Here is a 14,078-nt window from a genome sequence, read left to right as displayed (position 1 = left end):
TTTGATTGAGGTGGGCCTCCCAGGTACAGCAGCAGTCACTCAATCATTGCACAGATCTTTGCTCTGAAACATCATTACCCCATTTCTGTCTTCTGCCCAAGGCTCTATCCAGAATGATTTGGGTCTAGAGGACCCAAGGCATCCAGGTTACTCAGATGTTTTCCCTCAAAGCTTGTCTACGGTTTGACCAAATCCATTGAACAGATATAAACTAACGGCTTGATGATCTGTCACATATGAAGCAGGACTTGGCTTAAGAGGCTAACAGCTTCCTTCAGAGATGATGGCATACAGCCTTCCTCAAGTAGGTTGTTAGTCTCCACCACTAATTAAGTGGCCTTCATGCACAGACAAAGCTTTTCACTTTAATCCTTCAGCAGACTAAACATACATTAGTCTAAAGGATAAAACATCAAATGAAGGGCAAGGCACTTTCATACTGCAGAAATAAATGACAATCATCTAAATTCAGCAAGAGACTACTTTTGGTTTGTTCTCTGTAGATATTGACAATTGCCTGGTAAGAAACTTTGAGTCTACTAGAATTTACTTAAATTAGAAGTTTTCTCCAAGAACGGGAGTGTTTCCATTAACAGGCAGGGAAGACTAACACTCAACAAAATGGGAAAGCAGGACTGGAAAACAGACACTGTAGAGGATGAAAAGCACTTCTGGGCTTACATTTTACATAGCACTGCTACAGTAATTCAGAAAAAATAAAAATGACATGAATCTATCATAAAGACTTCCAAAATCAATACTACAGCTGTCTTTCTACCCACGTATCTATACAACAATGCCTACCATTACGAAAGTGAAGAAAGCTGAATAATAATTAACAGAAGATTATATTAAACATTTAGTGAACTCTCATAAGACTTTTATGGGAAGGTTTTACCTGGATAAACTGTGAATAAAATCAAATTTGAACTAGGCAAAAGAATATAATAAAATAGCATTCATTTAACAATTCAAAAGTTAACACTTGTACATATCAAACAAAAAACATGAAAATCAGAATAAGTCTACAAAATAAAGAACATAAAATTACTTGAATATATCAGGAAAAATACTTGACGAAGCTGGACTGTAACTTTTTCTTATTCTTTATCCTCTTTCAATTTTCTGACTTATTCTAAGCCTCATGTCATTTCATAGCCTCACTAATGAAAATTATGTGAGGTTATGATGGACAATTTTGGATTTGAAACTCGCAATCATAGTTTGAACATAAACAAAACACTGCAATTTTATGAAATACATTTACGTCTTTTAACATTTCTGTAGTACAGCAGCTAAGAGTAGGGTTGTTTTTTTTTTCCAGCATTAGCAGATGTTACATGTTTTCATCAATCTAAGAAGTGGATTGATAAACAATCACAGAAAGACAACAAAAGAGAAGGTTAACTGCCACTTCATTAATGGTTAATTACAATTAGTATGTGTAGTCTATGTGTACATTCCCATTTTATATACCTAAAAAACACTTACATTTACACAGCCACCTGAAACCTGAGAAATATTTGACAAAACAGTTATCTACACAGAGTGTGTTTAAAATCAGCCCTCCTTATGAAGATAATTACAAACACCAGACCATCTGAAAGGACTCTTGACAAAACAGGGAAACAAGCACTAATACAGATGGGTAGCTTGAAGACCTCAAGTTACTGGTAAGCAACCTGGTTTTCTGCTCTCAAATTATATCCCTCCTAGACCTTCCATTGCAGGTATTTCAAAAGCTAGAGCTCCACAAGCTGCCAGTGTCACTGTCAGTTGCATGAACCTCAGAGCCTTTCATGCAAACTGCAGTCACTGGACTATTTTATCAAATGCTTTGTGGCCTCCACGATGGCACAAACTACTGATACACCTGGAGGCATACAGAGCAGACACGGCATTTGATGAAACAGTCCACTGGGTGCTGTCTGTGTGATGGGTGGTGTGTATCAATACAAGCGAAGGAGGACTTCACTAGGTGATTTGCATTCTTACATACCCCACTACCCACTGCACTACTCTTTGTGTGGAAGAGCCCAGTTTCTTGTATTTGCCAACCACTAACACAAACAGCTTGAGAACCATCTGAAGGATCTGATCCTGCTGGGAGGAAAAAAAAAAAAAAATCCCCTAGAAGACAAATCTTACTATGTTACTAACAGCTTGGCCCTGAAAAAAACATATGTATTGACAGAGGAAACAAAGAAGGGCAAAGAATGAACCTCGATAGCACAGGACTCTCCCACTCTCATAGGCAAACAGCAATCACGATAAAACAATAGTTTCTTGGGTAGGTGAACAAGTTGTGCAATACAGAAGGCTGGGACACAAGACTACTGAAAAAAAAAAAATTACATTCCACTGTACATATGGGTATTTTAAAAGCAGTTTGAACAGCTGCTTTCCTATTTCAGGATGACTGTGAGAAGAGCAAAACTTCATTTTCCAGAAAAAGATGAAAGAGAATGACAGCCAGAGTGAGACTAGACTCCTTCAGCTCAAGTAAGTGGTCCAATGTGATTGGAACTAAGGCCATTTCACAGGTAAGTTCTGTGTCTTCCTGTGGGCACATGGAAAAGAATACTCCTGCCTTACGGAGGCTTTCAAGGGACTTCTAGGAGAAAAGTGATTCTCAGGTGTCTGGAGGCCTGCATGGTGACCAAGAGATGAGATGCAGTACCACAGATAACAACTGAGGGCTGCTGTCTGCTAGGCCTTTGGAGGGTTGTGGAATTCAGCAGCAGAGATGGGATGTGGAGAGCCTGCTCAGTAATTTTATCTTGGAGATGAAGGTGCTGCACTCTTCCAGTGGAGGCTGTATATGCTTGCCCCCTCTTGCCCATTACATGTCTTTACCTGAATTAAGTAAGAATAATGAAAGACTGCAGCTGCCTTCTTGGTGTCCAGATCCAATTTTGAAACAGAGTTGAAGAGAGGAAAAAAGCTTTTTGTGCTGAACTCCCATGTCCCTGTTGCAAGACACTAACAGGAGAAATTTCAGCACACAGAACACCTTGGCTTACAGAAGTGCCAGGATGCAACAGTGCAAATAGACTGGGCTGGCTGTTAAGTTACTTTGAAGGAGCCAGAAGCAGAGACAGTTGTTCTACAAACAGATAACAACAGTGCTTCTGTTTTGGCAAGAATGAATGTAGAAGCTTAAAGAAGTTCCAGTCAGACACAACATTTTCCTCAGGCAGTCTACATCTTCAGCCATGATGGAGGTGATGAAAAGGGTCTGCATAATCCCTCGAAAGTGTCAATACTGAAGGAATGAGTTTTACATAACACTTGACTTCTACAGCTGATAAGGAATCCTTGGACTGAGGAGCCCTAGGGTACGCTAAATGGGGCAGTAAGGTGACTGATCTCAGCCTCTGATAGAAGGTGTTTTTGAGGAACAGTGTGTCTTTCTCCCACACACAGTCCAGCAATGTGCAAGATAACAGTCACTGAAAACAGTACAGGCTGGTCTACAGGCTGCTGTTGGGGCACCACAGTGGGTCCACTGAGATCAAAAGAGTGAGTTGGAGCCAGTTTCAGGACACAACTGCAGACCTTGGAGTCTATCTTTCTATCTTGGTGGGACTCAGTGTAAATCACCATCACAGACCAGTCAGGCTCAGAACCCTTACTGAAGTAATAGAAAAAAATCTGGCATCTAAGCCACTATACCTGGATGCAGCTATGGCACAGAAATGAAAGAACCTTTGATGAACTTACTTTCCTTTAAGTGTTCAATCTAAAACACAAATAAGGAGGATATTAAATTATTCAAGTCATATGAGTATCTCAGCTATTTCTATTCTACTGGTGTTCTACTCTACTTGGGAGACAGGGAAACGACAGGGAAAACAAAAATCAGCCAACCACTTTACTTAGTAGTAAATGATGAGAAAGGGTGTAAATGAACACAGTATCAATATTTAAGATCTGCAAGACCGGTTTTACTATACTTGATCCAATTTACAGAGCTGTCCTGTTTTCAGCTGGGATAGAGTTAAGTGTTCTGGATTTAGCAGGAGAAGAACGTTGATAATACACTGATGTTTTGGTTGTTGTCAAACAATGTTTATATCCAGTCAAGGACTTCTCAGCAAGCAGGCTGGAGATGCACAAAGGCTGGGAGGAGACACGGCCGGGATGGTTGATCCAAACTGACCAAAGGGATATTCTATAGCACGTGATATCATAAAACAATGTATCAGCTAAGATTTGTACTTAAGATAATGCTGTAATGCTGCTTCAGTATATAGAGAAGTGTACAGTATTGAATTAAAATGAATTGTGTATGTGTCTTGAAGCCAATCCAACACTTCTTTTTATAAGCTGGAAAAATTAAAACATAATGTACGAGAATTCTAAAACTCACCTTGCTCCCACTTTATTATTATCCTTGTTTATACAAGACACGAAAAAAACCTCAAGTACTTCCTTATCCCTTCTTTTTAGAAGAACTATGTACATGTCTCTCATTATAATCTATTAGTATCTGAAGTGGTGTGGATAAAAACAAAAAAATGTTTGTGGATGAAGCATGATAGTTTAAACCACCTTAAACTGTCTAGAGGTCTCCTCTATATGCCTGAAATAAATAAATTTTTGTACTCTATGAACAAAAATAGATGGAATAGAATAGATGGAAAACCTGCAGCAGAAGTATGACAGTTTGACTAACATTTCACTCTGAAAGAAACAGAATTCTCCTTGCAATGTGCAAGGAAGTCCTGGAGGATTAAGATCTACAAAGACGAACGTATCTACAATAAATAACCTTTCGTCACCTCCAAATGTATTATGATTTTATCACACCTAAACACCCACAACCAAAAATCCCACCTCATTTGCCCCCAAGAAAATACAGTAAGGGAGTGTGGGGGAAAACACTCAAAAGGATTTAAAAAATAGTAATAAAATCCCACACAAATGTGTAACATTTTATCTACATTAGATTTTTTGCCCTCTCAAAATTCTACTCAATACTCCAATGATACACAACTTCCTTAGCACCACACTATATATAAGTTTATTGTACGAATGCAGTGGCAAGTATGCTCATTCTATACAACCTTTACATAAAGCTCTACGTGCAATTAAGACCTTGTACATTAAGGCATAAGTTTATTGTCATGTTCTAAACAAGCCTATTTAAAAGCCAGGCAAAAAACCCTTAATTAATTCAAAGCTCTAATTTATTAATACTTAGGCCTCACAATCACCTGACTTTGCTGTTCCAGCCACTGGACAGTGCTAAATAGCACTATTTGCTGGTGGCACAAGCCTATGTTGAACAGGTGGCCTTTCAAAAGACCATCTACTCTAAATCTAACTACTTTGTGTTATTTAATTTAATCTTACAGTTTTCTATCATTTTCACAGCACAAATTCTAACAAGATGCCACTTGTAAGAAGAACTGGTGCACAAAATCCTCTTGAATGTTAAATTATGAAGCCAAGCCTGCATAAGAACAAGAACATTCTGAAACTTGGCAAAATTCAATGAAGACTGAACACAATCTTACAATAGTGGGTTATCAGGTTTTCTGAAAACTTTCCTGTTCTTCTCTCATTAATTAGGAATTTCATGCCACATACAATACATGGCATTCTTTTTGCCACTATCAATAAAGCAAGCAATAAATTGCAAGATTAAAAACAAAAACCACCCACACAAACAGTCAGGAGCCCCTTACTACCTTCTTAACTGCAGTCATGCTTAATCCAGTAAGATGGTAAACTTTTTAGGAACCAATGAACTAGTACAGTTGCAATTATTTTATTAACAGTTTCCATACTGAATCGTAAAAAAGCACTGACCTTTCTGACTTTTTGCCAATGCCGCTAACTACCACTCTGCAAGAACAAACCCCAATGGAAGTTTCAGGACTTTGACAGAATCCCAATGACTGAGTCTATTGCATTCATCCTTCTCTCATCACTGATAAAGAAAAACCAAAACTCCAACTGAAACCAGTCCTCCCCCCATATCTAACAGCAACCCCTTCCAAGCCCTCAAAGCCCTGCCAGAATTTACAACTCTTTCAAATTTCAAGTTTTCACATCAGTATTAGATGTTCTAATTCAAGTCTGAGTGTACTGCTTTTCATGTCCAAAACTTTCACCTTATACAGCTATGCAAAAATTACTAAATATCAAGCTAAATGAAAACAAGCCCACGTTGCCACTTCTTTTCTAAGAGAAAAGCAAAGTTTTTTGTAAACAGGTTTTCAAACAAACACTGGCTATAGACTATTGATAGCAATTCATAAAAACTTGTTGAGTCACAACACTCCATCCACCTTGCTGAACCGTATTATAGGGAGCTAAAATTCTTCTCTTGCAAGCGCTTTCCTTTTTCAAGCAACTGCTGTGGTTGCCACAAGTATATTACAATAAGTCAAATATGTGACCCAGGACAGTATGTCTTCAAACATCATATCTATAATAAAAAAAAAAAATTAAACTATCGTACACTTACGCTGAAGTTGAAATATTCGCCTACAAATAAAGCACCACACAATCCTGACACTTAGTTTATTCCAACTTACCATTGAAAGGCATTGTAATGGAAGTAGACCAAACCAAGGCCATATAAAAAGGCAGCATTCTGTAAAGGAAAGAAACAATGTTTAAAACCCAGATAAGACAACTATATACTGTAAGACTGAGGTTCCAGTTATTTATTCATCCTTTGACATTCTATTTCCTTTATAAAGATAAGCATATTTAACTTTCATCAAAGAAGGAATTGAAAGATAGTTAAATGTGATTCTCCACAAAATATTTTTGGAGTAACAGTAACAACAATTACATTCAAGTACTTTTGCATGAGAGAAACTGATGTGTTTTGATCTACTTGTACAACAGCAGGGAAGGAAATGACGGAGTAGAGGTTTTTGGCAACTTAATAGAATAAAAAATGTTTTATGACCAAACACCATTCCATAGTTACAATAATTTATACCCACATAAAATTAAACAAAGCTACAAACTCTGATTTCTGTGCCTAAAGCAAAAGATGAGTTATATGAACCTGAAAATATGCTTAAGGAAATTTCACTTTTCTGAACACCAAAAATACAAACTCTCAGCTTCAAACCTAAGATAATCAGATTTCTTCATCATTAATCACATTTCTATTTCTTATTTCCCTACTTTTTGGAAGAAAAAAAAAATGATAAATACTCTCCTTTGTGAAACCCATTTCCACTCAATCTCTTTTCACAGAAATGTATTATTTGATTCTAAAGTGACATTACTAAGGAGGTTTAATGAATGTTTAACTCGCAGTTCTACAAATAATTATTAAATATTTCCTAAATTAGGAAAAATAAACAAATGCTTTTTCTTTTTAGAAGTTATGTTACAGAACAGTTGTTTTCTACTTAGCAGGGCTATTCCATTATTTACAGGAGACAATATGTACATGTTGCCTATGACAAATTTTTAGGTTTTTCTTATGTATAATTCTGGTTTTGAGAGACCAGGAATATATATCCCAAAGAACACAAACCTCTGACACAGGGATAAGAGATGGAATTTCCATTGTCAAAGACTGAAAGTCAAGATAAGCCCTCTTCCACTCACATGCAACTTCATCAACAAGTCAAATTTCTATGGAATTCTATGAAAGGAAAATTAGTTACGCCTTAAGCCCAATCCACATGTCAGAGGTATAACCAAATTTCCCCTAGAGAACAACCACGTTTCTCCTAGAGAATAACTGGTAACCAGAACACAATTCAAAGAGTAGCATTCATCAGAAACAGGACCCAATATTACCCTTTCATTATACCTCATTTGCATCTTCTAAATGCAAATTAAAACTTGGGAAAAGGCCAAATATCCTTTCATGGATACAGCTGGATCATAGCTTCAGCAATGAACAGCCTCCAAGAAAATGCTGTGGTATGACCAGATACTACAGCAGTCAGAGCACTGGAAGATGTTAACGGGAGAATGGAGGGTGAAGTCCATAAACACTAGAAGACGACACTTTAATACTACCATAAAACCACATTCCTGTTGAACAAATCACAACATGGACATGATAAAGAAAAAAGATCTTCAATTCTGTACCCCATGTATTTCCAAGCATGCTCTGGCAACAACCGACTAGCAAAGACGGCAAACTCAACAACTGAGCATACATAATGCCTTGAATTAAAAGTCATTTTAAATGAAGAAGGTAGAGAGATATTCATGTGGGCAACATGCAAGCCTGCAAAATACAGTGCACACCTAGTAACCTCTGTTGTGCTCAGTTCAGACTCATTTGTAGAACAGAATCCAACAAAATTGCCCAGTGTTACCTCAGAGATCCCCCAGCTGCAATCAAAACTAGATCATCATAAAGACTGAAAATAATAGTAACAACAAAAAAAATCCTTCATCAGCACACTGCAAAATTCAAGGAAAAATATGCCAGACAATTAAAACCTTTTATCTTGAAAGAATTTAATTTCTTCTTCTCAAACTCATTAGAATTCACAGTCCAAATGAGTTACAGATTCAGAAGATTAATCTAGTTGATATTTTGATCCTAATGGTTAATAATAAACAACTTTCAAGGACCAATATGCAGGTGATTTGTCGAAACATAATTAATATATCAAGTTCACACAAAGCTTTCAGGCTGTCCTCACCCCAATAAAATACACACCAACCATTACTGCTCTGTCCTTTGTTCTGTGACTGGTTTTTCCATTTTTTCTCATTCTCATTTCGCCTTACAAAGCATGAGACTGAGGTTAAAAATCTGTTTTGCTGCCACTGTCTTCCCAAGAAAAACAAGTGCAAGATCTGACTCTGTAATATTTCAAATGTAAAAGTGCAAATTCAGAAATGTCAGTATGGATCATAATTATCTGTTTGAAATACTACCGCTCTAACTATAGGTAACACCATTAGTATTGTTTGTTGATTGTTTATTAGATTTGTCTTAATAAAGATAAAAAATGTGTTTTCATCTGCGTTTAAACCTGGATGGGACTTTCACAGGTACTGGAAGATATTTATGTTTCAATGTGTGCACTACTTTTCCACAAATAATTCAAGATAAGATGTACATAAAATTCATTACTTGTGCAACTAACTTTTCTGCCTGTATTGCAGAATAACACCAAGTTCAATGTACAGTCAAATTCCTATTGCCAACAGCCAGTATGAAAGGCTAGAACAGCTTAATGCATATCAGTACCAAGCAGGATCATTACACTAAATCTTCATCTACAAAATGTCCTTTTTCTTAGCATCGTAAGATTCTGTGACTTTGTTCACCAGGAACACACCTCTTCTTAAGAAATCTGTTTTCAGTTGCCTCTGTTACTTTTATTTGGACACGTTTATCACAAAAAATATCCCTCCCATGTTTTCCAGCAAAGATTACTTTTGTAATTTAATAACTGCTATAAATAGCTGGTGAGGTAGAATACAGACCCATTCTTTTCCCTCCAAACATTTTTCAGTAAGAAGTAGAAAACAAAATTGTCTTATTACAATCCTTTCCTTGAACTTGACAATGCTCACAGTTTCTGAAAATCTGATGCTGACAAAACTCATTCTTTGGCTACTAACTTCTAACATAATTTTTATGTTATCAGAGCTCTCTCTTCACTAAAATGTGCAGTAAATAAAAAAAAAAGCTGCAACCTGAAACAGACAGTACTTCAAATTTGAAGTTATATGTCTAAGGTTTTTCTTTCTACAGTCATGCTATTAAAAAGTGGACAAATTAGAAATGATATTTCCAAGCTGATAAAATCTGCATTTTCTACAAACTATCAAAAAATATTTCATACCAACCACTAGATGGCTCAAATACCTCTTTCCATTTTACACGCTTATGCAATTTAAGGAGACTGTCAAATTTATGTTGTGTATTTTGCTACTTACACGCACTATTTAATGCTGAGCAACATTTCAATTATATTTTGCAAAATGTACAAGTCACAGTTTTGTACTGATAGGTAACTCAGAAAGCAAAAATTTGTCTGAATGTACCTTTTTAGGTAACTGAGATGAATAAGCATGTTTAAGAATTCTTGGTCTTGTTTGTTTAAAGCAATCAGGAAAAAAATATATTAACCAATGAGGAAAACACTCATCTCACAGACCTTCTATATTAACCCAAGTAACTGGTTTTTAGTCTCTTTGAAGCAGCAGATGGAAACAGACCCCCAGCATTTCACGTGCTCTGTTCTTCAGCCATTTCAGGCCAAGTTCACAACAAAGCCTTTTTTTCCTATCTGCAAGCGTGCAGCCAGTGCTTCTGACCAGAACACCACAGTTACACTTCATCTATAAACACAGGGTCCAAAAAATGCACCTGTTCTGTGCAACAAGTGGCCATACTCACATTCAGACTTACAAACGGCCACCTTACACTGACTATAGAAATATATAGCTACAACATTTGCTCCAGGTATTTTTCTACCAGTAACATGCTTATCTTCCACAAGCAGTTGAGACCTTGTTACCAACTCCAAATTCATGTTTTAACAACACAAGAAGTTACGCTTGCAAAGGACAATCTGTTCAGAAGGCCCTTCTAGAAAGTTAAAGGATTGAGAAAGACTCTGAAGTGCCAAAGCAGCTTCAGGGCAGGATTCAGGTGGGAACTTCCAAGCCAGAAATGAAACAGGACAGTTTTTACTGTAGTTTCATAGCACTGCTGATTCAGAAACATTTCCTAACACTGTCTCTCATTTTTGCTGATACAATCACTTGTAGAGTACTACAGCCAACTGGATGCCAGAACTGATCCGAGTTATTAATATCCGGATAAAAAAGGATTACTTTTTAATGGATCAGTTTCCTAGCCAAGTCCTCTGCGTAGCCACCCCCCATAAACAACTGCATTTGCACAAGTGAAAGAGTGGAATGTAAGCAAAAAAAAAAGTAAAAGCTCTTCAAGCCCACACTGCTACCAACAAAATGCATATTCAACCCTACAACGACTTTTCAAACAAAAAATAATGAAATCCTAGATAAGATTTAAACAGGCAATCTACATTTAAAAAGGCAATATTTTAGTACCTCCTAAGCCACATATTTACATTTAACTTGAGAGAAACCAACCTCTATGGGTCAGCACAAGGTGGATAAAAACATGAAATGCTGCCTGTCAGCCTTCTCCATGCAGGTCCTTAACCAATGAGACGTAGGCAAACACATAATTTCTTTTTAATGACTCTAAGGCGAAGGGCCAGACATAGGTAAAATAAAAAGTTAATAATATTTAGACAGAATTCACGGGTGTATCCCACTATACTACCACATAAAAAACAAAACAGGACAAACGAAGTTCCCATGCAGTTGGATGGTGAAAGTCTGAAGGGAAATTATAGAAACAAGATTAAGTTCGGCACCCTTGTTAGACCAGTGGCTGTTTTTCACTTGCTTACTGCTGCCAGGAATCAAAAGTCTTTGATGACATATTAAAGTTGCTGCCAGCAGGGCTGTGAACAGCCCTTCCACAGCTACCCAGGGTCCAGTGGAACCTGCAGTCCAGCCCACGTCACATCAGGCTGCAGAAGACGATGTGGGCAGAGGGCCACCACTCTTCAGAAAATCTAACCAGGAAAATAAGGTTTCACAGTTTATGTCGAATCCTGTGGTCGCAGGGTCTCTCAGACACCTGCTCGAAGCAAAAGAACAGTTTTTGTGTTCAAATGTGTGAATATGTTTATTTATTTACTGAAAAATAATGAAAGACGAAGTTTTGACACTATTGTGCCTAATGCTTCCTCCTGACACTACTCAATATATAGTAACAGTTCCCTAGAGAATATGTACCACATAAAAAATTCCACTCAGGCTCTTGTGCATAAACAGTTATAAGCCTTTGGGAGGTGACAAGCTCTAGCAGCTTCAGCTACAAAGATTATAAGTGTTGATGCAAAAGAGGGGAGATTTCAATAAAAAATTGTTTACATTTGTACAAACATGAAAAAGAGAGCTACCTATCTACATGTTCTATACATTCTCCACACCTGCAAAAATACTAAGATGCCAGTAAGGTGTGTAGTACAAATTAATATCATTAGTTTTGGCTTCTTCAAGGTCTTCAAGGAATTTTATAATACCTGAAAAATCACATTAGGTTTATACAGGAACTTTAAAATACAGCTATATATAACATGCTTGTATAACCCTGCTTCTTGAGCAATAATCACAATAGTCAACTTGTTATTGGGTGTGTGCCTGCAGCACAGCAGCCATGTGAAAGCAATTAATACATAAATGTCATTATTCCTGTGACAAATATATTCTGGCATATGTAATAGATTAATTAATGTAACATCTTTGTAAATAACTACAAAGTAATTTCTTCTTGGCTTTAAGACATTAATATTTTCGGAGAGTAAGTATTGCCAAAATACACTTACTACTTGTAGAAGAAACTAGCTGATGTATCTGTCTCGATTCATAAAAAATACTTCCATTTTTTTTTATTCTTCATGGAAAAGTTCTTAAGGTGAAGCAGAAAAAAACCCCCACATGATCCACAAAGTTAAAAAAAAACTTTTTTCTTCTTGTAAGTGGTACCTGTCTTTGAAATTACTATATTTTCCTCCCCATCATGCTCCTTTCTCATCTCTAGGAAAGACAGTACATTTGTCCATAGCCTTCGCAACTCCACACCAGTGCTGCATTTCCCTATAGATCCCCTCTGAATGAATATGACTCTTTCAACTTCTCTGCAACACTACTGTCCCATCACTTTCACTCAAGGAGTATGACACATATGGCAGAAGCTGCTTAAACAAGCTGAAGAAGGAGACTTGTTCCACCACTGTCCATCAAGTGGTTTTCCAGAACTATCTGAAAAAAGCTTCTCGTCACACAGGAAAGGACAAGGTACATCAAAATAAGGCTACCAGTGAATTATCAATACCCACATACAGTAACTAATTCAAGATACATTCATAATTTCAAAACCCCTTGAGTAACACACTGTGCCACCAATAACTTTATAGGGAGCACTTTAATATGAAAGACAAAATGATAAAACAACATCAGATACCTCAAAATCTCTTCATTAATGAAGGAATATATCTATAGTTTTATGAACTGGGTATTCCTTTACCACCAGTAAATTCAGGTCCTTCCCAAAATGGAATACTGATCAACTAGTGTTGATCCTCCTCAAATCTGTCACAAGAACAGCCAAGCAGATGTCTAAATAGTGATGGTTGCTATGAGTATCTGATTTATGTGCCTTCCACTGAAGCTTATAAAACTTCACTTGATGTAAACATCTTCAAATAAATTAGGTAGTTTAACAGAAAATAATATTTTTCTGAAACAAATCAATTGAGCAAAGGTGCAACAAATGAAGATTAAATTCACCTTGAAAGACATTTTACAATTAGCTGCACAATTAAAAAGGAAAAAAAATTTCCTGTGTTTAAAAGGAATTTTGTATTTTCAATTTGTGCCCAGTGCCTTTCCAACATTCACTAGACATCACTGAGAAGAGTCTGGCTCAGTCTTCACTACTTCCTGCATCAGGTATTTGTATACCCTGATAAGATGCTCCTGAACCCGCTCTTCTCCAGGCTGAACAACTCCAGCTCTCCTAGCCTCCTCTCCTTGTATGACACATGTTCCGAGCCCTTCAACAGCCTCATGGCCCTTTACTGGACTTGCTCCAGTATCTCCTTGTCTCTATTCAGGAGCCCAGCACTGGACCCAGCACTCAGTAGAGAGGAAACCACCTCCCTCAACTTGACATTGATGCTCTGCCTTATGCAGCCCAGGATTCTGCTGGCTGCCTTTGCTGCTCCAACACATTTCTGACTTACGGTCAACTTGTCTGCCAGGACCCCCAGCGCCTTTCCTGCAAAGCTGAAATTTTGCAGTCTCAGCCAGTCAGGCTCCAGATATAAGACCTGGATCTCTCTTTGTTGAGCTCCATGAGAGTCATGTAGGCTGTTCAGGTTCCTTCGAACAGAAGCACAACCATGTGGTCACTTCCCAGTTCTGTATTCTCTGCAAACTGTTTGAAGGTGCACTCTACCCCATAATGCAGGTCATTAACTAAAGATGCTGAAGAACACTGGCCCCACTACCAA

General features: G+C 37.3%; 1 protein-coding gene across 8 annotated transcripts in view; it reads right to left on the bottom strand.

Moving 5' to 3' along the window:
• The window catches only part of KDM6A (lysine demethylase 6A), a 157,161-nt gene that overhangs the window by 76,503 nt on the left and 66,580 nt on the right, over positions 1–14,078 (bottom strand). For all 8 annotated transcript variants that reach the window (XR_013922272.1, XM_080346687.1, XM_080346688.1 and 5 more), the window contains exon 5: positions 6,549–6,607. Coding sequence is in view for 7 of the 8 variants with exons in the window: in XM_080346687.1 (XP_080202813.1) it covers positions 6,549–6,607 (59 nt within the window). In the remaining variant the exon portion in view is untranslated. The remainder of the gene's footprint in view (positions 1–6,548; positions 6,608–14,078) is intronic.

Source organism: Nesoenas mayeri (assembly GCF_963082525.1).
Source record: "Nesoenas mayeri genome assembly, chromosome: 1".
NCBI lineage: Eukaryota > Metazoa > Chordata > Aves > Columbiformes > Columbidae > Nesoenas > Nesoenas mayeri.
This window is presented reverse-complemented; position numbering and strand designations above follow the sequence as displayed.